Source organism: Brienomyrus brachyistius, chromosome 7 (assembly GCF_023856365.1).
Source record: "Brienomyrus brachyistius isolate T26 chromosome 7, BBRACH_0.4, whole genome shotgun sequence".
In the NCBI taxonomy this organism is placed as follows: domain Eukaryota; kingdom Metazoa; phylum Chordata; class Actinopteri; order Osteoglossiformes; family Mormyridae; genus Brienomyrus; species Brienomyrus brachyistius.
The window spans coordinates 21,906,021-21,933,779 of record NC_064539.1 but is presented as its reverse complement, the minus strand read 5'-3'; the positions used below and the strand labels follow the sequence as shown (position 1 = coordinate 21,933,779).

General features: G+C 45.7%; 1 protein-coding gene across 2 annotated transcripts; it reads right to left on the bottom strand.

Annotated features, from left to right (window-relative positions):
• Nucleotides 1-16,236: 16,236 nt before the first annotated feature.
• On the bottom strand, nt 16,237-27,698 carry gpat3 (glycerol-3-phosphate acyltransferase 3). Of its 2 annotated transcripts, XM_049020260.1 has the most exons (14): nt 27,510-27,698; nt 26,558-26,727; nt 25,486-25,552; nt 22,582-22,876; nt 22,252-22,326; nt 21,455-21,544; nt 19,976-20,069; nt 19,097-19,212; nt 18,853-18,908; nt 18,671-18,756; nt 18,423-18,551; nt 18,109-18,188; nt 17,247-17,502; nt 16,237-17,050 (listed from the first exon to the last, which is right to left on the bottom strand). In XM_049020260.1, exons 2-13 carry the CDS (start codon nt 26,699-26,701, stop codon nt 17,259-17,261), a joined length of 1,476 nt encoding a protein of 491 aa, XP_048876217.1. In that variant the 5' UTR covers nt 26,702-26,727; nt 27,510-27,698; the 3' UTR covers nt 16,237-17,050; nt 17,247-17,258. The 2 variants fall into 2 exon arrangements, with proteins under 2 accessions (XP_048876217.1, XP_048876219.1); XM_049020262.1 differs by lacking the exon at nt 27,510-27,698 and having other exon boundaries at nt 16,237-17,502; nt 25,486-25,600; nt 26,558-26,681.
• Between the last annotated feature and the right edge of the window lie 61 nt (nt 27,699-27,759).

Sequence of the window (27,759 nt, the reverse complement as noted above, 5' to 3'; positions counted from 1 at the left end):
GTTTGTATTACACTGTGGGGAACATTTATTGTGGGGGACCTATCTATGTGGGGACTGCTCATTAATTTCTATGGGGAAAAATGCTAACGCTAACTACGGCAACCATAACCAAAAGTAACCAGCAAAATACAAGAGTTTTTGCATCTTTAGTTTTAGATTGAGGTCACAGATTTTTAGAAAATTGAGGAAACTGGTCCCCATAAGGTAAAAAATTGGGTATTTATAACATTGTAGGGACATTTGGTCCACACGAGATAAGGTATATATATTTCTCTCTCTCTCTCTCTCTCTCTCTCTCTCTCTCTCTCTCTCACACACACACACACACACACAGACACACTCACAGGTAATGTCGACTCTGGGACTGAAGCACACTAGGAAAAAACAAACAGGCCTCAGCTTTGGTAAATCCCCCTTTTAGGATGGGGGGGGGGGGGGTGAAACACATGATCAAAACATGAAAAAAGACAAACAAGCAGAAAAAGACTTACTTTGGGGGCAGGGTGTGGGGGGGCAGCAGAGGTAGCACAGGGATATTCTGACTGACCTTCCTGGGACGGACAGCCAAGCGGAGGCACCCAGAGCTGATGGGACGGAGCCTACAGCAACACCTCACGGTTTATTCTCCGTGTTGGGGGGGGGGCTGTATTCTGAGGTTTGGGGATGTCTGCGATCCCCAACCTCCGATCCTTCAGTATGTGAATGTCCCAGTTTAGAGCGCACCTTGTCCTCATTTACAACGTTAATGCCTGCTCTCTGAGCCAGCTGGTGGCAATGAACACCCTGGAGGAGGGGCTTGTCCCTGCCTCTCCCACCCCAGCCACACCATTGGCTAGCCTCACTGTCTGTCAGCTGCTTTTAAAGAGAGCCTAGTGGGAGGAGGGCTTACACTGGTAAAAAGGCTGTTTACTAAGCCTGACACATCGGGCGGGGAGGGGGGCTTTATCTTCCTCCTTTCCATTTCAGTACACCTCAGTGAATTGATGGAATGACCTGGACTTGATCTCCGGGGGCATGGGGGGCTGATGGGGCCTGCAGATTGATAAATTGATTCAAAACTATTACCATGGTAAAAAAGCAATAAGGTCATAAAAATTGCATTGGTCCAAACTAAGTAAATCCCAGTGTTTGGACCAGGGAGCATCCCAGGCAGAGCGGCCTGGGTGGGGGGGCCCCGGGGAAGGGGCCGGGGCATGAGTCGGAATGAAAGAGCAAGAAATGACTTTGAAGAGCTCATCATTTCCAATCTATTCTTCCTGCCTGAGCTCCATGTCTCCGCATAGAGGTACTTCATTACAGGGCAATAACTGTACACATGCTGGGGGTCCAGCCTGCCCCCCGGCCAGGGACCCGCCGCCCCCGGGGGTTCAGCTGGTTAATACCTCATCATGGGCTTCATTGAACGCTTTAATCTGCTCTCTCGTGATCAATAGGATACCGCTGTAAATTAAAAGGGGGCCATTTCGTGTAATCAAGCCTGCTAATGCTCGTTGTGAAAACCATTATTTGTGGAAGGCGTTTGTGTGTGTGTGGGGGGGGGGGGGGCATGCCGACAAGCCTTCACGCTCACGGAGATTATCAGGGGACGAGGATTTGGAGGAGAGTGCAGAAGAGCCTCATGTGGAGGGACTGAGGAGGGGTAGGAGAAGTGCGACGAGGAAGAGAAAAAAGAATGGATGAAAGAGAGAGTGAGGACACACACACGCGCGCGCGCGCACACACACACACACACACACACACACACACACACACACACACACACACACACACACACACAAGCTGCAGGAGAAAATGAAATTTTCCAGGCTGCTATTTCTGCGGCAAATTCAATTACTGCAGCCGCTCTCACAAAGAGCTTCCCGGTTCTGAAATTGGAAAAAGCTGACGGCAGATGAGCTGCTGAGTGACTGGGGACAGGCAGAGAGCCCCCACTGCAGCGGCCCCTTCCTGGGGGGGGCTCCCTGTCTGACCTCATCCCAACTTTAGGGGCAAGAGGCCACATTTACTCAGTGCTTGATATGATACGTTAGGATGCACTCTGGCACCTGACGGGCTGCTCAGTGGCTGGTACTCTTCCCAGCTGTTTCAGGGTGTACAGGTACCATACTGGATGTGTACAGGTACCGTACTGGGCGTGTACAGGTACCGTACTGGGCGTGTACAGGTACCGTACTGGATGTATACAGGTACCGTACTGGGCGTGTACAGGTACCGTACTGGGCGTGTACAGGTACCGTACTGGATGTGTACAGGTACCGTACTGGGCGTTTATATAAAGGCATAGGTTGACACCTATGCCGTACTGCGTTTATATATGTGATGGCTGCGCCATACTGTGTGTGTGCAGGTGATGCCTGTACTGTATTGTGTGTGTACAAAGCACACCGGTGCCATTCTGTGTGTACAGGTAACTTCTGTGCAAAACGTACGGGTGACGACTATGCCATACTGTGCTTATACAGGTGATGCCTGTGTTGTACTGTGTTGCACAGGTTATGCCTGTGCCAGTGGTGAAACAAATGTACACTTGGCCCTGGGATAAAAATGGACCACAGCCCCCCCCCCTTTCCAAATTCACACCTAGGGCCTACTTATGGCAATCGCAGCAGTTGTGGATGATGAAATTTAAATAGCCTCCAAATATCATACCCATCATGCACTGCAGTAGTTAGCAAATTCCACAAACATGCTTTTTTCCTTAAATACATACTTCAACAACATAGTTTGACTACAAAACTATTACATTTAAAAATTGTAATGTTTTAAGTATAGCAAAATATATTTTTTTATGACTTCCACAATAATACATAAAATGAGAGATATAAAAGTAGCATGTCAGGAAATTATACAAGATGCATGACATCAGTGCCTTAATCCACTCCAATATTTTGCATATTTGCATAGGGTTGTGGTACTCAAGACCGGCCTTGGTCTTCACACCACTTTTTGTGGGCAATTGGAATTGACTTTATTTCGACTCAATATTGTCTTGGTCTTGGACACAGAGGACTCAAGGTTTTATTTCAAGACCAGTTAAGACCACTCATCAAACCACCTCAATATTTATCACAATGGTTTAATATTCATCTGTTTAACACAGTACTGTGTGGGACGAAACATCCTGCTTCAAAGTTCAAATGCAACCAATAAGGTCTTATTTGAAAAAACATTACTTTTGTACAGAAACATTTATATTGAAATTTTAAGAAGAAACGTCCACAAATTTTACTCCATACTGCCCAGCCCCAAGATGATGCTTATGCTCCACATTTTATCGTGTATTGTGTCATGTAGTTTGTTTCTGATCTTGACTTGGTCTTGCCCTGCCTTGGTCTTGGTCTTGACTCGATCTAGTCCTGCCCTGGGCTTGATCTCACCCTGCATTAGTCTAGATCTTGTCTTGGTCTCGATACACTCTGGTCTTGACCAATGACTTGATCTCAGTTTAGGTGGTCCTGACTACATCACTATTTATGTGAGATTTACAGTCAGGGGGGAGGGCCAGTTTCACCAGGGGGGCCTGGGCCCTGGAACAGCTGCCCTAGCTGCCCCACCTACCAGTCTGGCCCGGGCCTGTTCCATACTATCCGTAATATAGGTGATGCATATGCTATATTGTGTTTGAACACGTGACACTGTGTGCTACAGACCCGTCTGTGAAATGTGAATAACAGCGTGCTTTCATGTTTTTGGCAGAAAAGCCAGAGCCTAGTCAAACAGCAAAATGCACAGCTATTGTGCATCTAGTGTGAGTATTATTGCACATCCTGCCTCGATGACCTAAATCACGAAGGGGCGCTTGTTTATTATCTTAGCATATTTTCATTCTCTCCTGTGTTCTTTCTACCTGATCTGTCACGATCGCATCCCAATCTGGTCAATTTTGGTCCGTGGCTGCGACACGACTCACATCACTGTGACCCTGCCCCTGCTTGTGGTGTCATTTAACCCTCCCCTCTCAAAGTGATGGAAAGCCTGGAATTATGGGAAAGGGCTGACAGAGGTAAGCCGTCTGATTCCCATTCAAACAGCAGCTGGGGGGGGTGGGGGGGTCTGAGACGCGGCTGGTGGCTGGAGGAAAAGCTGTTAAAGTTGTATTTTAAAAGGTCAATAGCGGGCGCCGTTTAATGACTTGGGCCGTTTAATCCGAGCGCGCGGGCAGGCCGCTAAACACCTGACATTGATAGACTTGAGTGACAGTCAGGATCTTCTGCTGGCAGAATGCCGGCCCGGGGGGGTAATGGGAAGCGACACTGGAGCGGGGGACCGCCGTCAGCGTGGCTGGGAGGGTGTCCGGCTCGCCGGCACCCTCGGCAGGAGATGGGCGGAAATGACCGCTGGCCTCGTCTGGGCGAGCGATGCGGGGTAGCAGTGGCGTCCCTCTCCAGTAGGGCGAGCCTCCCGCAGCCCCCGATCCAGTGTCACCGACAGCATCTCATCTGCGACGTGGGACAATTTCCGCAGATGTGAAGAGACGCTGCCTCATGTCAATAGACTACAAATTGCACCTGGAAATGAGATCACTGGAAATAAAGGCGGCCCGCTCTCCCCCGCGATGGGCCGGCCCCGCAGGGCACCCCGCCTTTTTTAATAATTTGTGTGTTTAGCTGGGTGCTCCATTTACGGCACCTGTAACATCTCCCGGGCCAGGCTATCAATCAAAACCAGGGTGACAAAACTCCAATGCCGCAGTATTTTGCGTTACTGGGGGGGGGGTCCAGCCTCCCTTTCCAAGCACACCCCTTTTGTGCACCCAGTGATTTATCTTTCCCACCATATCAACAAGTGTTCCAGATCATCCACCCCCACCCATCCACCCAGCAATGAGCTCCCCTTATCTCATCTGCCCCTTTACCTCTGCCTGTCTATAATTGCCTCAAGGCTGGCTTTACCACAAGGCTAACAATAACAGCCCCTCAATTAATGATGTGTGTGTGATCGCTTAGTCAAAGTAAAGCATTCTATTCCCAAGGGACCTTACCGAGTCCCAAAAGGGTCGCTTCTTCTGCCAGCCCTTGCCTAGACATCATACTCACATCTTCCCAAGGTATCGATCAGTGCCGTGGTCTGCAGGCTCACCTGGCTAAGCCCCCCCCCTCCCCCCTCTTCGCGATGACGTCGTCTGAATCAAATCGAATTTCACCATACGTCCGTTTTATGCCGACTCCGTTGCGGAATATATTTTGCAGTTGACTTTATTTGGAAACGCTAGAGAAAGCTACCATCCGCGTGAGCTGTGACTTTCCCCAGACCTGGAACCCCGACGATTCCGTTTGGAACACAATGGCATTTCGATCACCACCATGTCCGACACGGATAGGCACATGAGAGGCTCTCCATAAATTTTGAGGTTTTGTTTCAAGCCAATTGCGCACATGAAAGGTCATTTAGAAATGGCTGCAATTAGAGTTAATGAAGAAATCAATCAGTAATTAAATTTTTCCACCTCATAAATGATCGCGTTTTTTTACACGGTGGAGAAAAGAGATGAAAAGCTTTAGAGGGACGAACTCCCCAATGATCTATTGTAGCAGTTTTTTTGGAAGATTGATGGAGAAGCTTCCAGAGATTTGATTAAAGCTTAGCAAAAATTAGTTTGATTAGTCAGCATTAAAACCTGAAAGAAAATTGATCACTTTGGCTGCATTGAAATAAAATGTTATCATTTGGTATTTAAATATGACGAATGGCGGCACGGATAATGTCACGGTTCTGCGTCCGTGCTGGACTTAGCGTTAATGCTAACTCCTCTGTCATTATGCAGGATATTAATAAAGGAATCGTTTCTGAATTATTGCATGTGGTTATTAAACATTTCGGGGCGGGGAGATATGAAATGACGGTTTATCTGAAGTGCATCGTTGTAGTGCCATTGAAAGGGAATTTGCAGGCGCTCTTGCGGCTCATGACAGCCCGAGTATGACAGGAAAGGTCTGATGTTTAGGTGTCATTAGTGCTTACTAATCTCATGCATCATTCAGTTTAATGCTGGCTCCACAAACGCCGTCGTGCTCTACCGCTGCCGAACAGCTCAGTGCCGATGAACCGGGCTGATTATGAACATGGTCGGGTTCTCAGAGAAGATCAACCCGCTCCTTCTTTCCCGGTCAACCCCAATCTCCTCATCACTGGTCGAACTCTTGCGTGATGCAGGTTCTTCTCCATTCACTGCCGTTTTCGTCCCGCCTCCGCCTTATTCACTACAGATTGATGACGCCCAGCTGGCTCATTTAGGAATAACCGCGCAGACTGGGGGCCAGCTGGTCACAAAACAAGGTGTTGAGACGTAGGGCTGCTCGGCTTGTACTGATGCACACCAGGCTCAATTCCGATCCTACCTTAAAGAGGGCACCTGCCTGCAGTGGCTGCCGTTCACCCGCCCCACGCCCACAGCAATGACCCCACCGGCGGCGCCATCCCGCGCATATGGACGCCTTTTATTTATTCAGACGGTACTAATGAATTGGAGGAAAATTAAAAAATAAGAAAGAGGCATCATTTTAAGATCATTAAGTTAATTATTTATGGTTAATGAGCACAGAGAAAGAAAAGAACCAATTACTAATTATGTCCCATCGCTACATTAGAATAAATGTGCATTATGCAGCTACATCGCTTTCATGTTGTTGCATATTTATAACATTTAATTAATTTCTGATTCCCCTTATAAATCATGCAAATTTATGAACTAGAGGTTTTGTTTTATTACAGCATATGAAGTCGTGTTCGATGTGGGAGGCGGATGTAAAGGTTAGGCTTCGTTATTTATTGCTTTCCTGTCAGGTACCGGCGACGCACGTGTGCAGTAGTGGCAGGAACAGTGGTGATGGGGACCGTGGTGACAAGGCTAGGGATCATTAGAGTGGCTAGGGACCATCTTCCTTCTTATTTCATGGTAACCAACACAACCAAAAAAGTTTTTTTAACTTAATCAAATAAAAGAGAGCTCGGTACGTCGAGTCTCTGTTTAAGGATGGCACTCCCAACATAAACAGTTGGGGCATCTCTGTGTACGCAGAGTGAACTCATCTCTGTGTTAGGTTTTTCCGAACCAGAACCACAAACAAGATTCTTTGCTACGATAACCAGACCCCAGGGCTGCCAGTTAGTGCTTGCAATTGCTGTAGTTTGGACTGAGCTAGCGGAACGGCCAGTGAACCAGAGACCCACAATGGAGGCCCTTAATTAAACCCCGTGGTACGTCCCAGCTGACCGCAGTCGGACTGGTCCCTGGTCAGCTGGGGGCCGCAGGGGGAGCGACAGAGAACAGGTCTCCCGTCAGTGGGAGGGTAGGGATTTGTTCCGTGCTTTCGCTGATTTCCGTAGTTTCTCGTAAAGAGGCCACGCCCACATTGATCACACTCATTTTTGATCACACATCTCAATCCTGTGCAATTTTCACATATTCAGCTCTGGGTGTATGTGTGCAGATAAAAACTGCAACTTAACTGGGTAAAACTATAACGAACTAACTAAATGCACCCATGTACTGTACTGTATACAGGTTTCACTGATCTAATTGTGCCCTGAGGGATTTATACAAATAACCCTCCCAGAATCTCCCCTTCTAACCCCACTGGCAGTGTGGTATTTGGTTCCTGGGCTGGTGGATGTTGTACGGATCGTGTCAGCCCCCCCGGCTCCCATGTTCGTCACCCTCCCCTGACATGTAAGTGGTCCCCGCGTGTCGGTCGCAGCCACCCAATTGTTCTTAACGAGTGTGGGTGGCGTGCGGCAGAGGGGTCGCGTCCCCCTCATTATTGAGCCTTTGCTCGCTTCCCCGTCGGCCACTCGTGGCAATTTGCCGCCATTAATAGAGAGGGGTCAGTACGGGTCACTTTCAATTTCCACCCCGAGGGAAGGAAAATGGAAGCGACTCATCTGCAAAAATTTAAATAATTTGCCCCATCAAAAAAAAAGAAAAAGAAAAGGTGGAAGCGGGAAAAAGGGAAGAAAGGATGAAGATGGGAGGGGGGCAGGACGGTGTTGCACCCGCACAATAACACAATTGCATAAAGGGCGTAATGAATGTGACAGCAGATATGAATCCAGATGTAGGAATAAAGCCCCCTTTTCTGCGGTCGGACTCACCAGGGACCAGCCTCTGCCTCCAGCGGGCTTTTAAACGTATCACAAATGTATTAAGATTGCACAGGGCCATGAAACAGCTGTAGACAATTAATCTTCCGCAAATCTTATCCCAAGAATTGGTTTCCGCGGAGTAACATCTGCTGTGGGGAGGGGGGTGATTATTCATGAGCCAGGCGCGCCGCGCACTTTTATGCATAGGGCGCGATCGGTGCCAATGAAGTAAAAATTTATAGTTTTCCCTGTTCAGTAAGAATAACAGCGCTCGGCATTAAAGCCCCATCCATCAGACTCCCTGCGCTGCCCCAGACGCAGAAATTAAAAAAGTATTCATTTTAATGCGAGCGCGTAGAGCACGCCGCTTCGCCGCTTTCAGCTGCCGCCGGCTCTTTATTCATTTAACCCTCTTTGCTCTCCTGCTCACTTTATTTATTTTTATTTGTTTCGTAATGGAAGCGCGGTCTTTCCCGGATCACAGAGCTGCCGAGGCATCTTACCCGACATCCCATCTTACCTTACCTTTTTTTGTAAGGTGTATTTTTCCAGAGAAGTGCGGAAGATTTGGATTTGCAATGGGATTAGGTGGGGTTAGGATTGCGTTAGGATTAGACAGCGCTGGGTGCCGGAATATCGTTACAGTCGCATTGAGTAATGGCCAACGAGGTGTGTGTTTGGGGGGGGGGGGGCACACAGACGTGATGATTAATGTGAATAACAGCAATAAATTTCCAAGGTTACTGTCCTCGTTGATGAGTCAAGGAATCCTGTCTATCGGAGCACCGTATTGTGGTGGGACTCTCTGTCTGGATGTTTTATCTGATTTATAAAAGGCTTTAGCTGGACTGAATATGGGCTCCGAATAACATCAGCGCGATTTAAGCACCACTGGTCATTTTGTGTCGTTTATCACCCCGAGGATGTTCAGGCACTCATATCCCGATCTCCTCTACCGAGCAATATTTCTACCCCTAGAGTTCCTTAGAATAGCACTTTTCGCCTTCCACAGGTGTGAGTCTGTCCTGACAGGTAGCCGTTGCTCTGGCACCCATTACACAATACATTTGAGACCCTGCCTTGCCCCCCCTCCCCGTTACTCGCTCTGCATTAATTACTTCTCTGTGACTTTTCATCTCCCGACTGTCACAGGCATGCAGATGGCAATATTATTTACAATATAGACCTCGCCTGGAGTCCAGCCAGATGTGGCTTTAACAGGAGTTTGATCAGCTATGACTTTGGCTGCCTGTCAATTAGTTTGTTTGGAATTAAATAAACAAACAATATGCCCTTTTCCCTTTGAATGCAACTGTGATTTGTTTTGTCTTATGGGCAAGACTTTGTCTTGGCGCTTGTGTGTTTGTTTGGGTCTTTTTGCATAATTGTACATAAACAGGAACCGGAAAATATAACCCAAATGTATGAAATGCTGAACCCAAGGGGTGAAACAGCAACACTTATGCATGGGTGAGGAACATGCCGATGCTTCCTAATCAGAAGGAGTGGCAATATTAAACATAAACGGCAAAGCAAATAGTGCTTCCTGTAACCCAGACTAAGCTCCATACAGCTGTGGTATTCAGAAGGGGAGTGCTTAGCAAACTATAGCTTAAAATGAAAGTGCACAGAGGGCAAAGGGTTGAGATCAGAAGGTTGTAGGTTTGAGTCCCAGGTGGGACACGGGCATAACTGCTTCAGTAAGCATGCAGCTGTATAGATGGGAATTTGATTGGCTAACTTGGCACAGGTAGCAGAATGTAATTAAAGGGGAGCTGCTTGTGCATCTATTCATTTAGATCCCAAGCTGATTCTTAAATTATGGTCTGTCTATTAATAGTAAACAAAAAGTGTGAGCAGATGCTGTACTAGGAGTGGAGGTGGAAGTGAGCAGTATAGCTATGGGGGGAGGGGGGTGAAGGTGGACACTGTAGCTAACAGGAGTGAAGGTGAGCACTGTAGCTAAGGGGGTGAAAGTGGGCACTGTAGCTAAGGGGGTTGAGGATGGACCCTGTAGGTAAGTGGAGGTTGGCGGTGAGCACTGTAGCTAAGTGGGGTGAAGGTGGACACTGTAGCTAAGAGGGGTGAAGGTAGACACTGTAGCTAAGGGGAGGTTGGAGGTGAGCACTGTAGCTAAGGAGGGTGAAGGTGGACACTGTAGCTAAGAGGGGTGAAGATGGACCCTGTAGCTAAGGGGAGGTTGGAGGTGAGCACTGTAGCTAAGGGGGGTGAAGGTGGACACTGTAGCTAAGGGGAGGTTGGAGGTGAGCACTGTAGCTAAGGGGAGGTTGGAGGTGAGCACTGTAACTCAATGATGGGTGTAGGTGGATACTAGGTGGGGGGGTGAAGATGGACACTGTAGTGCTATGAAGGATGGAGACAGACACTGTAGAGTAATGAATAGTGGAGGTGGATGCGATAGCTAAGAGGAGGTTGAAGGTGGACACTGTAGCTAAGAGGGTGTAGGTGGAGACTCTGAAGCCCAGTGAAGGGTGGAAGTGAAACCACTGAAGCTAGGGGGTGAAGGTGGAGACTCTGGACCTCAGTGAAGGGTGGAGGTGAACATACTGCAGCTAACGGGGGAGATGCCGTTTACCTTAAACTCTTCCACCCAGGGTTGTCCCCAGCTCCTCTCTCACATTATGGCCAGATGGAGACCTTGTGTCCTAGTCAGCAGCCCCGGAGGTCAGGCTGCCTTTGCAACGGCCATTTTCTGAGGGGGCTTCACGCTGATTTGTGTGTCAACCTACAAATGAAATCTCACAAGTGAGGTGTTGGCTGAAGCTTTGGCGTCCCATGCGTTGTATTACAGAAAGGGTTTGAAACGTAATCAAACGAAGGACCTAGACCTCCGAGCGCAGACCATTGCAAGCACTGGCCCTAATGGAGCTGTATAGGGTCGGTTTGTTTGCTGGAAAAAAACCTGTTCTTTAATTTTCGCTATATAATCGGATTTGTTGTGCGTTTATTAAATATGAGTCTTGAATGAAGTCCTAATCCAGTATTGAATAAAAGGCAAAATGTATGTTTACACAACGACATTTAGAAATACGCGGGGGTCTGGTGTTGTACGGTCGTTCAATTATTTTTGTGAAGATGAAACGACGTTGAAGTCAGTGGAAAATGCATCTGAGAGCTGTTAACAGCTCCGTTAGGGTGAGCTACCTGCCGTCGCGCATTACAGCCTAGAGGCTGAGATTATGTTTAAATCCCGACATGTATTGTTCAATGTGACATGCTCAATTTATCATTAGTTGTGAAGTGAGAACGGATGAGTACACTTTCAATTTAGTTCGGATGCTTTCTTCATTCGTCTTTCTTCTTCATCATCCATCATCTGCCCCCGTTTGATTTGTACGAAAGCACGCTTTCATAAGTTTAATGCAATTAATCATGAAGCTAAGATAATTTTATATTAATGGAGCGGGACATTTATTTTATCATTCGTTTGATGAACTTACACGGAGATTTTGATGGAATCCATTTCATACAGGAGATCATCCTCCTCTCAGCGGCTCTTTAAATGTTTTTCTCCGCTTTGTTATCGTCAGTGTCTCACCATCCGTAGTATTATTTTCTTTTATATTAAAATCTCCCAACGAAGTGAAAAGCGTGCGTGTTCTTGATAAGCGAAGGAACTGAAAACATGTTTACCGGGAGCAACATGGACCAAACGAAAGTTGGAAGCCAGACATTTGTCTTTGATAACCCAAAGAAAAAAATACTTTACATTGATGATAATATTATACGATACAGAATATCTTCAAATCTACAAATGCTTGTATCCGTGTTTCCTCTAAATTTGTGTAATTAAGTACATTGAAATCAGGCCTGCTTCAAATGAAAACACGATATTGTGTGTCTTGCAGTTCCAGGGCCGAAGATTTGTGTGCTACATAAAACTGTCCTTCACACCTGTGAACGACCAGAGATTTTTCGTCATGCTTGCATTAGTGAAGATGACACAGATTGACTGACCTTCAAGGCTCTGCGGCTGTTGTACTAACTTTATGAATCTTTTTTTTACCCTTTCCGTCACCCAAACGGTGCAAATGTGACCGTGGTTATATAGCAGTAAAGCCAATCTAATTATATCCGAAAAAAACCTATCCGATTTAACGTTCCTAATCGAATGTCCTAAATTAGTCTACTGCGAAAATGAGTTTTTTGCGGAAAAACCTATTTCTTAATATTTAACAGAAGAAAGTGTCTAGTAAACATAAACTGTTAGTTGGTGTTTTATCTATAGACTTATACAACAAACGCCTGCGGAGTTATCGAGATCGTCATAACTGCTAAAATTATGCGAGGCAAATATTTCAGTATTGATCAATGTACAATTAGGCCTATATTTTAATAAAACTGCACAGTGAAAGAGAACAGCCATTATAAATCGCTATGAAAGTAAAGCTTCCCCCAAAATCCCACTTAACATCATTGGTGTGTACGCCTATGTGCAGTACACATTAATGTCCATGTTGGTAAGACATAAAAACATCAACGATTATTAAAATTAATGTAAGAACCTAATTATAATTTGTCTTCCATTGCATTGGTAAACTACTATTTGGAATATCAGAACACATTTTAAAAAATAAAATTTCTATTAAATTAACGATTCATACTGTGAAATGTGACCCATCACCACAAAATGAGTCTTACGGGTGTATTGCCACCAGTGCGACTTAAGACTCATTTCGTGGTGATGGGTCACAAATGTTTTGCGCATACTTCTATGTCTACTTCCTGCTATTTCTGTTTAAAAATTGTGGATTGAGGATAACGTATTTTATGAGAAGTGCACATGTGATGCACACTGATGACCTCATTCGTATCGCGGCCAGGTGGGATGAGTGTATCTGAGGTGACTCGCATAAGGGGGCTCAGGGGCTACGTGATGCCCGAACTTCCCAGAAATTCTATGGGTCACTGATGCATCACCGATACCAAAAAGGAAAACACACTGGCAGTCCGCTCAGAACCTAGCTGTCCAGAAACTTTGCAAAAAAAAAAAAAGTTCACATTTATCAAGCGAAAGCAAAACAAATACAACGTTAACTGTGAGTCCAGTAAAAACATTTCTGTTATACAGAATAACATTTTAACATCTGCAAAGGCCTGACATTTCTCTGACCTCCATATTGACGGCAATGTAAACGGAAATGACGTTTCTTCGAATGGGTTATGATGACGTATTAAAGCGGCGAACGGGGGCATCTGGCGATAACTTAATAAAAACATAATTATTTCGAAAAGTGAATGGTCTTGAATCTCTCCACAAATCAATCGGTCCTCCACTCTAAGAGAATCGCAGTCCAGTGTAACTCAATCAAATAAATAGGTAAATAATTAAACAAAATTTTTTAAATGAAATTAAAGAATCAATCAATATATTATTTCATTAGTGAATGCAAATGAGCTAGCGTTGTAAATGAGGTTCCCTCCCACCCCCCGCACACCCACTATATAGTGGACGTCCGTACCGGCTTCTGGTTGTTATAAATGGCATTAATTTAATTCGGGGGCCGAAGTGATCCCTACTGGCCCATATCCCTCACCCCTCATTAGTGCAAGATACCCTCTATAGCGAAAATGTACGATCCTTCGGATTTTAGGATGCATCTTTGATGCAAAGGGTTCCAGATTAACAGAGACTTTTGAAATATCAGCCACTTTCGCTGCACGGCTGTAAACTGTTAATTAAAACATGGTTTTGAGATACAGGGTTCGGTGACAAGGCTAAGAAACCACTTAATGTGCATTTTAATAGTATATTATCGTGATTATCGTCAGCAGTTTCGAGCACAATTTTACATACCGCCTTGGCACAAAAGTTTGTAAACGTCTGCATTGTTATTCAGGTAAGAGGTCATGACAGACTATAACTATACTTTATAGTATAAGACATGGTGTAGCTAGGCTACTGCATCTGCATTCACTTCTTACACGTCACTGTTCAGTTCATGATAATTTGTTGTGACATCCTTGACTTTCCAGCACTGTTTGAAGAGTATTAAAACCTTTAAACAGCCTTTTGTAGTTTTGTGCGCTTAATTGTATTTTTTTTTCTACAGCTTCGAAGACCTGCTTGAAATAAAATTCTCGAAAAGGCATTGGAGCGTAACAAATAATGATTTGCAAAAATCTTTAAAAACATCCGAGCAAAAATTCATTAGTGAGATTCATTAGTCAGGGTCACTTTTTAAAATATCGGTACCGGTCGGTTTTTAGTCAGGTTCCCATTGGTTAGTTGGATACTTGAACTTTCGCCGTTATCAGTAATGCGAGTAATATCATTCAATGATTATGGTCAAAATTCACAAACAGGATTAATCGAGACAAATAATAATAATAAAAAAACATCCATAAATTTACTGCACGAATTATCGCGAACAATCAAAGTATAAAAAGAGACATGTCTTGATTTATAGATTGTCTTTTGTTCAAATATTTTCTTTTGTCTAATGATCTCTGTATTTAAAACACATCTAATCCAGCAGTCAAGAAAATTGGTCAGGAATATTATAATTAGGCCTGTGATTATAGCCTATGGGGTGAGACACACAGAGAGATGAAAACTGAATTTATACAGCTGTATAAACAAAAAAAAACATTGCAGGACGCATTAGATTAAAGTGTCAGCCGAGGAACATTAAACCGAAGAAACGGACGGTTATCAAGGTATGTATTTGTGCTTCAGCAGGGCCTTAGTGCCCGGAATACTGTCACCGTACTAGGTGCCGAGACGCCAGGAGCTCCATCGCGATCGTGGGATGGGTTTGGGGATGATGTATTCAAGACCGGTGAGGCCAAGACAAAGTCCCAGTCATTTTGATTGGGCAAGTGCTTCGCTTCCAAGCAAATTGGGATTTAAAATGATGTCTTGCTTGAACTACATTCTCCGGGAAAATGATTTAATTTAGCCATTTATTCATATTTACTGAGTGTACCTACATTGCATTTGTATAGATCACATCGGAGTAAAAACAGAAATCGAGAAAATCTAATCAAACTATGGAGACATGGGCGATCGCGCAGTATGTGCCTCCCGAAGCCCAGCAGGGTCACTTCCCCGCTTTTCATGATGTCTTTTTGAAATCTATCCGAATCACATTAGATTGGACATAAAGATGTGGGGACACATACATCTCAGTAAAAGGTCCGCAGGACTGCCGTTCGAGGAGAATCCCGCCTCAACAATTGGGTTATAAAATCGTCTTCAGATCCGATTAATAATTCACAATCCTGTTAGGGGAGAACAAACATTTCTGTTCAAGCAATTTAGGCTGCGGGATTGTTATTAGAGCCGGGCGCTTATACGGGCTGGGGGGCGGGACGGATCCGTGAGGCGGAGAGGCTGAGAGGCGTGTGTCGGCTGCGGTGCTCTGTGCGGGAGAATAACTCAGCGCTATTTCACACTCCCTGCTTTCTTTATTAAAGTCCCGTCACAGTAAACATGTATTGCTCACGCTTATCTTTTCAAGGTTTTTATTCAAGATCATGCCACCCATCCCCATCCATCTCCTTTCTGCACCCCCCCCCCCCTTGGTTCCCAGAACAAACAGAATGACTTTCCCGCAGTGTGGCGACCACGCACCGAAAGGTCGACCATGGGGAAATAATCCTGGATGTTGCTATCAAATTATTATAAAACTGGAGTCGGTCTTATTCTGATAAAGCAGTAAATTACCCCCTTAACCCCCAGAACAATGGTATTACAGACTAGAGAATTTGCAACCGGAATGGCGTAGAGAGTGATTATTACTGTTACACAGGCCAGGCTGGTCAAGGTCAGGAAGATTCACTAAAGATGTCTAAATACGTTTAACCACTGTAACGTGTACCTGTGAAGTGTTTTGCTCTCCGTTTCCCTAAAGCTGATTAACAGTCAAACGATTGCCCTACACACCAGTTTAAAATCTGAAATGATGTTAAGTTAAAAGCAGTTTGTCTCTAGCATGCCCATATTGATTGGGTCTTAGACACAAGCGACTTTGATTTGTGCAAAACATCAGTTGGAAGATTTAGGGCGGTTGCCATTTGAATTGTCTTGGGTATTTAAAATGTAATTTAAAATTTGTAAGCAATCATTAGCAATTACTGGAAGCGGTTTATCAGAAACCACGCGAAAAACATGTTCAAGAGCGGAAAAAATACACAGTAATACAGGTTTGTATTTTTACTTATCGGTTACCAAATGCAGGCCTAGTGCTTGTTGTATGCCATGTCCGCGTCAGTAATCGTTTTTGTAAAAATCGATTTGAGTCAATACAACCACAAACAGAAAAATATATAAATATAACATGACTGCCTATTGGTTTATACAAGTTCATTTCATGGCTACTTACATTAGCTCGGACATGATAGATGACAAACGGTCTAATATCTATTAACCTGTTATACACAGTAAAACTTTCGTTCCAGTCAGCATCGATGTGGAATAACTCAGGTCAGTTCAACGGAATTTAACGAAGGTGGCGCTGTTTGTCCAATACTGCCCCCAGGTGTCCGGTACAAAATAGGCAGAATATTTCATTTTTGAATTAATATTTAGGTCAATTCTTCACGGTTTCGATTTAATCATTAAAAAACTAAATATTTTTTTTCCACTTTTAGTACATTTAAATCAGGTCTGTACATCAAGGCAGAAGGCATTAAAAAACTAAAATATCTGAATATATTTAATGAGACATTTAAAAACACCTTTAGATGATTACACAAAGCTTTTATGTCTATCAGCAGCGACACCTACAAACCTGGGGACGCAACTTAACCATACCCACTCAGAAACCATACCCACTTAACCATACCCCATACAGAAAGAATAAAAGAGGACTGAAGGCTATGAAAAAGGTGAGAGGTGAGAGTTATTGTACTCCAGTGTCGCTCTGGCCTCAATCATGGGAACACGGAGCAGGATTAAAGAGCTGCATCATGAGTGAGTCACCAGCTCTGGCCATTGGCTTCCCTGTGTTACAAAGAGAGACAGCAAGTCCAGCAGCCAGCCATCTCCTCCAAAACCAGCACCAGGGGAAGTTCATCAAGGCTGTATTCTGGCCTGGTTGCTCTTGGCAGAGAACTCCATTTTGAGGCAGAGCATATAAAAAAATCTACATTTCTGCAGAAATATCCAGTCTCTGGGTGAGTGCACTGCTCCTACGTACCTGGAATCCCCATCAGCTGCTGCTCTTGTGCCCTACGATCCCGCTGGTGTTGTCCACTACGATCCCGCTGCTGTCGTCCCCTATGATCCCGCTGCTGTCGTCCCCTACGATCCCGCTGCTGTCGTCCCCTACGATCCCGCTGCTGTCGTCCCCTACGATCCCGCTGCTGTCGTCCCCTACGATCATGCTGCTGTACTTCTTCTGCTCTTGCTCTCTGTAGGTGTCCTTCACCTTGGCCCGTTTCAGCCCACCGTCCCTGTAAGCACAGACAGGCTTTTACAGACTGGCATCACTCTGCCACACCCTCCTCTGGTGCCCAGGTTATGGAGTGTGAATGCAGGTCCAGGCAGAAACTGATGTCCCTCCCAAATAAAGATCCCCTATGATCCCCCAGACTCAAAAGCCAATAAGACCCGCTGAAGCTGTCCTGTTTCCTCCTCTAATATTCAACAGAATTCTTGAACAGCTTGTCCTGCCATGACTATGACTAGGAAAAGCGCTTGCACAAAAGATGAATCATACTACATTTCCTGGGTGAAAGTGTATCTCAGAAGATAAGCTTTTATCAATACATGTGCAGTCTATGGAAAGATGTTAAGCTCCATGACCATGTCCTTAATCCAGACAGGAACTAAATAATTGGCAATCCTTCGCTATTTACAAACTTTTTAAGCGGCAGTTGTATTTGAATTGGAGGCATACGCCACATAGTAGGACACCCGGGTAATATTTAGCACAACAGCACCACCAAGTGGTGAGACAGTGAAACCTCCAGCAAAACGCGAAAATACATAGAGTACATCTGGCAGATTTTTTGCTAGCTACACGGTAGGAAACTTCACCACGACCTTAAGACTCTTACCAGGACAGGTCCACCAGCCCCCCCTGATGGGCGATGGCTGCTTTTACTCGGCTTGCAAAATGAACGGCATCTTCTCCTTCCTGCAGAGATTTGAAACAGGTAGTGAATCTTCTATGCAACCGATGAAGACAGCAAAAACAGAACAGTCTGGAGGTACATACAGTGTCTTTTGGTTCCAGCATTCATTTTATTTAACAGGTGCAGGTTAGAAATAAGACTCTATACAGGGGAGCAAGATAAATGCGATCTCTTGGACGCAAGAGTGTCGGTGTGGCACCCCCTTCCTGCCCCCCCCCCCCCCCCCATGTTCCTACCTGGCGTTCCATGGGGGGCAGGTACCACACGTTACACACAATGGCCCAGCTGGTCATCATCCGCAGCAGGTAGCTCACCATGTTGTATTTACCACTGTTCCAGAAGGCATCTCCAAACTGTGGGTCATACTGTAAAGAAAAGCCGAGATACAGCAGGTCCCATCAGAGAAGCAGAGGTCCTGCACACCGTGGGCCAGGTCCACAACACCTCTCCAAAACGCTCCATCCGGCGACTGAGGAAGCGTCACCTTTATGGCCACTGGGTAGATGGTCCCTCCAATTTCAAAACTCCCCTTTTTGAACATCATGACCGATGTGTTGTTGATGCAGGTCCCTGGAGGGAAAGACACACACAGGCTGTCAGGACCCACACAGACCACACCTCTGCAGGAGCCCCCGACGAGGGCAGCTGCCCGGCTACCACACTTACCCTCAGGAAAGATGAGTATGGGAAGCTTGGTCTTATCTGCCACGTGATCCCTCAGCCTGTGGAAGAGTCAGAGAACCGGCCAATGGTCATCACCGTGGGAAATCATGTGATGTACAACAGGAAAAAAAAAATCCATAATAGCTGAACTACTGCTTGGGATTCGACCGTGATGGGCATCCAGAAATCCAACAAATCACAAACTATAGGGCAGAGGCGAGAGTGAGGCGTAGTGCTGGGCGTTCACCTCTTTGCCACTAGGTGGCGATCTTTCATCTCGGACCTCTCAAACCAAACATGAGGACAGGCTCTCACCGCCGACCTTTGTATGATTCCCATCAGGCCCCCGTGTACTTGGCCCACCTGGGAATTGTATATGTAAGCTGATGTCATAGTAAATTCACTGAAAGCCCTGTTCTGATGGGATTAGTTTTAACTGGTTCATAAAGTGAGAAACACGTCATTTCCCCAAATTACCAGACAACAGAGATAAAATTCATCTCATCTGGATGATAGAAATGAAAATAGAATCTCCATTTTTAGGACACCTATCCATTTAACGTAATAATCCAGCACAAAAACAGAACTTTTTTTGTTTCCTCCCAACTGTACAGTATCGTACAAATCGGTGTCCTCGGAGAAGTGCTGTGCTGCTTCGCGCCTACTGAAAACTGCAGAAGAGGCTGTGAGTGGAGATCGTCAGAGCTATATGTGGAAAACTCATTCAAGCTCCATTTTTAGCAGGCAAATGCTTTTTCGGTTTTACACAGAGAGGCATGTATTACAGATACGACCTTATTACCGCGATGACAGTTTGGACAGGGCTGCTACTGGTCTGTGTTTGCTGAAATACAGAAAGTAATTTGCGCCTGAATATTTACTCGGGAGGCTTGTAATAGTTACCGACATGGCAGATTCAGACCGTATTAAAATTATGGATGTCGGTAAAAGCTTCATTGCATTACATCCCCAGGTAAACCTAATCCCAGCCAAATAGGGCTTAAGACGGATCAGCCAGTGATGTAAATATGCATGTATGAAAACTGTATGGGAAGCATCGATCAATCACTGAATGAATGTTGCCATGAAACATTAGCAGGCGGCTCTTACGTATGCTGGGACTTACCATAGCATAGCATCTGTCATTAGCCAGGATAACTATATCAATTGGTGAGGTATGGTTGGCTACACATATGCCTCCATTCTTGGGTATATTTTCTCTGAAAGAGAGGAAATGATAACTTCTTTGGCAGGACAGACTGACTGTCGTTTTGTCCTGTGACGCTTCTGCTCGATGCATTCATCCAGCGGTTGCCCAATATACATTTCAGCAATATCACAGTTAGTAGAACATGTTGCAACAGAAATTTCAGATTCATTTCAGCCAGTGCTCTCTGGTGCAAAGCAGCGGTGAAGGAATGGGCCGGCTCGCCGAGAAAGGGGAAGGTAGCCGTGAAGCTGCTCATTCACACACCAACAATCAGTCACAAATCACCCGTTTTTGCACTCAGATTTGGAGGAACGGAGAACATTCTGGGTTAAAGACCAAGAATAGCAGCGCAGAAACTTCCATTCTAAGAAAGCATAGATGCAAATTTTGATATTCTTCCTTGAAAAGATGAGCCTTTTGAATATATCCATGCCTCATATAACACAATCTTTGCTATTTATCTGTATGATGCATACATGCTATTGGTGTTGCCGTCACCCTGGTTCTGGCTTCTGTTATATAACTGGCAAAATTATTTTGAATACTGGCAGATATTTTAGCTGTTTTTGTGTCACACCACTCTACTACCCCTCCTGTGTCATTTTCATGCTGCCCACTAGGTGGAGTCCCCAGTGAAGGGTCATTATGATCCTTATAATTTCACTCTTCCTTGTTAATATTGTTAAATAACACCAGGAGCGATGCTTGTAGTCAGGCTATATATTTAGCTGTGTACAAATCAGGGGTGGATCTTTCTCAGTCATACTTTTGTTAGCTTTGAGGCTGTAAAATTCTACCATTCTAGGTGTGGCTTCATTTCCGTATCCAGGGGACTGTTCAAAGGTTAAGTTGAAGAATTATATGTGACTCAACCCTGTTATTTCCTCCAAAGGGTATAGACATACCGTTAGGCACCACCATATAGACACCACCATAGCCTGACACAGACGGTCAGTCACCTGCTAATGTCACTAGCAGCGAGTAGCCGAGCCTGACGCAGGCTGCTAGACATCTAGTAATGTCGCTGTCAGCAAGTAGCATAGCATGACACAGACTGTTAGCTACCTGCTAATGTCACTGTCAGAAAGTAACAAAGCCTGACAGAGACTGTTAGCCACCTGTTAATGTCACTGTCAGCAAGTAACAAATCCTGACATAGACTATTAGCCACCCAGCTACTAGCTACCAGGACCAAGGCTGATGGACTGGACAGTCAGCAAGGTAAAGCAGATGTAGATTAGCAGTATAGGGCAGGGCTATATAGAAAGAAAGTAAGCGGTAAAACACAGAAAGGACCGTCTGGAATTAGGGCCAAATCGTGGGCAAAGTGGGAGCATCAGTAACACTGATAAGGCACTGTGGGCAGGGCAGGATTCAGCAGCGGGGTGGTCTCACTTGTTGTGGTAGCGGATGGTGGCAGACAGGCCCCGGGCACAGATCCGGTAGCACATGAGATGGACCAGCTCACTCAGCCAGCTCTTCACACTGAAAGGGGTCACATGATCATTTTAGTGCTTGGCACACATGGACAGGATGGGCACATGGACGGCACTGATGAAATGTTATATGTACTCTTCCCCTTTAGCTCGTTAGGGTTTGACGGGGTTCTCAAAGTCTTTTAAAGCACGCAAAACCAAAATGTCTCTCTGTGCGGTCAGGCGTGCACAGCTGGCATTCCTGCTTTCAGAAGAGCACGGATCTTCCGCTGTCAGGCAAGGAGCGGGAGGATCCACCTGAGGGCGACATTCCGCGCCACTCAGGGCTGTAAGGCTGTGGTTCAGACTCGTCTTGCCCCGGGCCTGCAACCGGCACTTACACAATCAGGGAGGGACTGCTGCTCCTCAAGCTCTCAGCTGTGTTAGCTAATCACGACTGCATCTCATAAGAGCAGGATTTTACAACTGATAACCCCCCTCCCTCCCCCGAGCAGTAACTCCACCCCCACTGGAGTATTATTACACACAAACTGTGGATTTTTCCCGTTTGCTGAGCTCCACACATCCATCATGTGTGTCAGGGTGTGAACACCAGAGTGGCTGGCAGGGGCGTGACTGCTGTTTGTCTACAGCAGGATGGGGTGTGTGAAATGCCCGAAGGAGTCCACGCCCTTGAGAGTTCGAGGCCTGAATCCCACCTCTGCTCTCCCCAAGGGTCAGAGTATCACAGCTGTACAGATGATTGAAGAGAATCACCTGATGTCAGGCAGCAGCCCCACCAAGGAGGTCCCTGTCACCAGCCAGGTTATCCCAATAAATGCCAAGGTGATCCTATGGTGGAAAGCAGAGTCACATGACCAAGATATCATATGGAGAACTGGGTCACATGACCATGTCATTTGATGGAGTGTAGAGGAAGCCACTGTCAGACAGTCGAATGGAGAGTGGAATACATAAGCCTCGTTAACCATGATTGCACGCTGGCCATGCTCTCCATTGGTTGGATCTGTGTTCACTAACCACAGCTATATCATGTATGTGACACAAATGGCCGTAATTTTTCAAGCACAGCAGCAGGGGGCCTACCGGAGCGGGGCCAGGACACAGTAGCGGATGACCACGCCCAGCCCCCATATGACGGTTAGCCTCAGGCTGATGTAGTGGAAGTTGTTGTTGGTCCTTGTGAGTAGGTTCCAGGACACCAGCTCCTCGGAGGAGAAGCGCTGGGTGACCTCGTCGTCCACGATGCTCTCGATGCCTTTCCGGGTGAAATAGAAGACGTCACACAGCGTGAACTTGCCCCTAGAAAGGGACGTGGGCCTGCTCTGGCGCAGCGCTCCGATCTCCTGCTCCATGGAGCCGTCGTCCCTCTGGATGATTCCTTATAAGAAAACACAGCATGGATTAGCTTTAGTCACACTCACTTTGGACTCAGGTCACCGCAGGTTGGAACATGTAGGCTGAGTCACCTTTACCCTTTTGGAAGAACAACAACAGACTTTCGTCTGACCAAAGTTCCCATAAATTACTACAATAAAATCAGAAGCTACTTTGATCCACTTCATCAAACCATAAAACCTTTTGACCAGTAGTGGTTAGCGGGATGTTTAGGACATTTTGAAGACTTTTATTAATTTTGAAGACCAAAATTAATTCCATATTTCAGCAGTGATATTTCTCTTTTAGTCAAAATCAGTTTTTTCTGCTATCATTTCCTCACAATTTGCAAAGGATTTATGTACATTAGGCAAATTACAATGTCACTTAAAATATGGCCATAGTTGGAAATGACTCCTGCGGGTCAATTTGGAAACCAAGGGTCACAAAATAGGTGACAGATAATATGGCCCCAATATGAAAGGAGAATCTTTATCACAAGGTCACAGCCTGGGATAGCTTTAGTAGCTACAGCAGGGGGTACATGGACTATAAATACCCTCAGGGCATCAGCCGAAAGATGGCCTTGGCAGGAGATTGCGGGACCGGGTTGTGTAACAGCCAGCCTTGCAACAGAGCTGTGTCCTTTGTTACGGCCTTTGCTGTCACAATGTCTGCCCAGCCGTCACTGTGAACGCCATGAAATCCTCTGCAGTTTAACTATCAGGAGGTTGTGAGGACCTGTCGGTACCAGTGGAAGACATCCCTTTTGTGTTGACACAGTTAAAATAAGGTCATGGAGTACGACGGCCACCCCATCATTTTTGACTGACAGCCAGCCAATCAGGTCCTCACAAAACCCCTACAGACATGGATGTAAAAAGAGAAACTCAGGATTTATTGAACAAATAAGAGAATACAATAGGGCGGGCAGGCAGACCAAACACATCACAGTGAAAACAGCAGGGCAGCTCACTGGGAGAGCAGGTAGGTCCAAAGCAACCCATCCAATAAGGGGAACCCAGCGAAATCCTAAGTGAAAGTAAAATTCAGCCCACGAGAAATTCGCAGAGGATTCAGAAATGTGAGCTGTGGCATTTTGCTAGCGCTGACAGTCAGCACTAACAGAACCACAGTGTTTCGAGAATAGACAGCATATGCACAACACGCACAGCAAGGTTAACCGAGTTAACGGAACATGCTGCTGTTCTGGTAAAACACATGAATCATGGGAGAGGAAACTTTGGCGTCCGTGTCAGCAGTCCTTTAAAAAGGAGATATTGCAGAGAAACCACGTAAAAAGATGCGGGTGGATTGGCGGAGCCTGTGACAGACAGCACACTGGGCTGCGTATGTAATCTCTGCAGAAAACTTGTGCCCACTAAACTGGAAATACTAGAAATATATTTCACCCCTCAAAGGACTAGTAAAATGCAACATGCAAGCACTTACAGTCACAGACACCAGCAATTAGTGCTGCAACTTTCAGTCGTGTCACACATTGGTAAAAAACAGGACACTACATTTTATTTTTCAACACCATGCCGATGGAGAACTCTACCGCCAATATAACATCCATCCCCTGTAACGAGCAGTGAGGCAGTCAGAAACAGAAGCTAGCAATAAACCATACTATCGACGTACCACTAGTGTTAAGCTTTAGGGTAAAAATGTTATTGCATTATTTATTTATTAACATTCGATTTCATTTTGCAGTCCGTTCAACATGTAATCTTTAAAATGTCCTGTTTGAGGGGAACCTGTTTAATGGGAATCCTGATAGAATTTTAAGCATAAATGGAGCCTCAAAGCAAAGAAGTACTGAATTATCATTGAAAATAATGATTTATGAATTACATCGTGATCATTATCGATATCGACTGATATGAAACAAATATTGTTATAAAATATTTTGCCATGTGGCCTGGCCCTAATGTCATAGGTTATCAAAGAAGCATCTGAAGAAAGAGCCTCGTTCATTGGCTGAAGCGGAGGCACACAGCAGCTCATTGACCAAGGTCCGCCATAGGAGGGCCTTCGGCAGCAATGCTTGTGAAATCAGAAATGACCTCTGGGCATGCACAGCAGGGACACCACCAGCGCCAACCTCAGTTGCCCTGCTCTAAATCCACACATGGATGCCCCCCAGGCTCAAAACAAAAGGCCCAGAAGATTCTGACATGCCAACTAGAGCCTGGGGTGCAGACATGCCTGAATACACTGCGGGGCTGTCATCCGCACAAAAAGCTAGGCATCCGTTAGTCCAAGATGGCTGCACATACCTGCCAATATCAGCATGATCATACAACACAAAACTGGACACAGACAGTGAAAACCTGCCTCCATACACACATACACACACTCCTCAGAAGGGTGCATGCAGAGGAGAAATCATGATGCCACCATAAAACAAAAAAAGAAAGATAAAGGTGATAACACCACTAGGTCATAAATCTCTCTAAAATCTGGCTGATCACAGGCATGCAGTGTACAATGCCAGTGGGCTGTCTGCTGTAACTCATTTTATTGGAAGGTGAAAATCAATCTGCTGACAAAAGCACAAATAATATAGGCTATTTGAGGTGATATACAACCCCCCCCAAGGACACTCACCATTGGTGACAGTGGCCTTGATTAGGTCCTGTCTCCTGTTGTGCTTCTGGATCCGCAGTGTTGCCCACTGTCCATGGAAACAGGATATTCACAGGTCTGACTCCAGGAAGCATTCCTGACAGTGTAGGTATAGTGTAGGTACAGGTGACTGCCTGACTCCGGGGGGCATTCCTGACAGTGTAGGTATAGTGTAGGTACAGGTGACTGCCTGACCCCGGGGGGCATTTCTGACAGTGTAGGTACAGTGTAGGTACAGGTGACTGCCTGACTCTGGGGGGCATTCCTCAGTGTAAGTACAGGTGAATGCCTGACCCTGTGGAGCATTCCTGACAGTGTAGGTACACTGTAGGTACAGTGTAGGTACAGGTGACTGCTGGACTCCGGGGAGCATTCCTGACAGTGTAGATACAGTGTAAGTGCAGGTGACTGCCTGACTCCAGGGGACATTTCTGACAGTGTAAGTATAGGTGACTGCCTGACTCCGGGGGGCATTCCTGACAGTGTAGGTATAGATGACTGCTGGACTCCGGGGAGCATTCCTGGCAGAGTAGGGACAGGTGACTGCAGGACTCTGGGGAGCATTTCTGACAGTGAAGGTACAGTGTAGGTACACTGTAGGTACAGTGTAGGTAAAGGTGACTGCCTGACTCCAGGGGGCATTCCTGACAGTGTACGTAGCACTGACTGGGGACCTGTTGAGGGGAGGGAAGGACTGGAAAGGTCATCAGTGAAAATGGGCCATAGATGTTTTTGGACAGGAGAATGGACGACAGCATGGTCCTACTTCGCAGGCTTTCCAACTTTGGTCAACTGGCTGGAGTGAGATTTTCAATGTGAGACAAGCCTGCACACTGATTTACACACATGTAAGAGTTTTATTAGCTTATAAATAGCCTGCAGGGTTTACAAACTGTCCCAGTGCTTGATGTAGCTAATTTCTGGCTTATAATGCAATAATATAGATTTGCCAGTAGATTGCTTGAGCGTGACAGTCTGAAAGCTTCAGAGTCACACCAGATGTCTGGCAACTCTGGCTTCGTCAGTCCACCCCACCGAAGGATCATAGACTCACCTCCAGAGTCTTCACCAGGATCTTCATGTAGACCTCCGTGATCCCCAGGGAGATGCCGAACATGGCTGGCAGCATGATAAGGAGCACCACTGCCGTGAACCACACCCTGAGCAGTACCAAGATGGTACCCCAAACCTCTTCCATGATGCTGTCCCACTGTCAATCTGCTCCTGTGGGTCATGGCAAGAGGGCGCGTTAGCATACCCACTTCCAGCCGCAGTGTTTACCACTCAAACCACGCAACTCACTTTCTGAGCAGGCTGCCAAAAACAACAATGCGGCCCCGACTCAGCTGGCACTGTCATGGCACGAGTATTTACCCCCTGTTGGTCCTGGGGTCTCTGCTCATAACCGCCGCTAAAATGCTGTACATCGACCGTCGAATTACACCGTTGTGATAAATACCGGTCGCCTAGCTGATCCTACTCTGTCTTTCTTTCACAGCAATTATATCCTGGACAGGTGTGTCCACCTATTCCTGTAAACTATTTGTAACTCAAAAACTGGGAATGCGCTAAACTCCTGTGTCCCTACGCACATCTGTTTCAAATAAAAGGGACAAACTGTTACAATGTGAACAAGATACGATGCCTAGCATTATTAGAAACACACATAATGTGGGCATACAGTAAAATAAAATGACATCGTATGACTGCGGCCAGATCGGTCAACTCCAGATCATCCAAAGACATTAAATTGTCCCGCAATGACTAGTTTGCCCAACAACTACAATTTCGAAAATATGAAGTTTTACCATATTCGTAAAATACTACGGCGGAATCTGCAACAATTACAGAAACTGTAAAACCAAAGAGTTAAAACCATGTTCATATTAAATAATGTGGATGTTTTATTCTCCGACTTATTCCCAGAATTAAGTAACAAAAGGCGATATAAATCCTACAAAGTATTCTCTGAAGTAGTTCAAACTTGGCGATACAGAGAAACAAACCTGGACAGTCTGTCAGAGGGAACATGCCTCTCCGGGGCTGACGGGATCCTAGCAAATCCTAAATCCGTGTGTGTATAAAACCCCTCTTCCAGCGTTGTAGGGCGACTTTAAACGTGTCCACGAAAAATCCCTGTACGAGGTTTCAAAGTCCGATCAAATTGGACGAATGCCTGTTATGCGGACCAAAAGCGACGCCTTGTGGTCGACTAGGGAACGCTGTAAAGCGCAAACCATGATGCAATAGTGCCTA

Excerpts from the sequence above, each read along its gene's own strand:
- gpat3 (XM_049020260.1), bottom strand. The coding sequence starts at position 26,701 with ATGGAAGAGGTTTGGGGTACCATCTTGGTACTGCTCAGGGTGTGGTTC. Across the intron at positions 22,327-22,581 it reads TGTGTCCTGGCCCCGCTCCG|GATCACCTTGGCATTTATTG; the intron begins GTAGGCCCCCTG and ends TTTCCACCATAG. Across the intron at positions 18,189-18,422 it reads TGCCCCCCATGGAACGCCAG|GAAGGAGAAGATGCCGTTCA; the intron begins GTAGGAACATGG and ends AAATCTCTGCAG.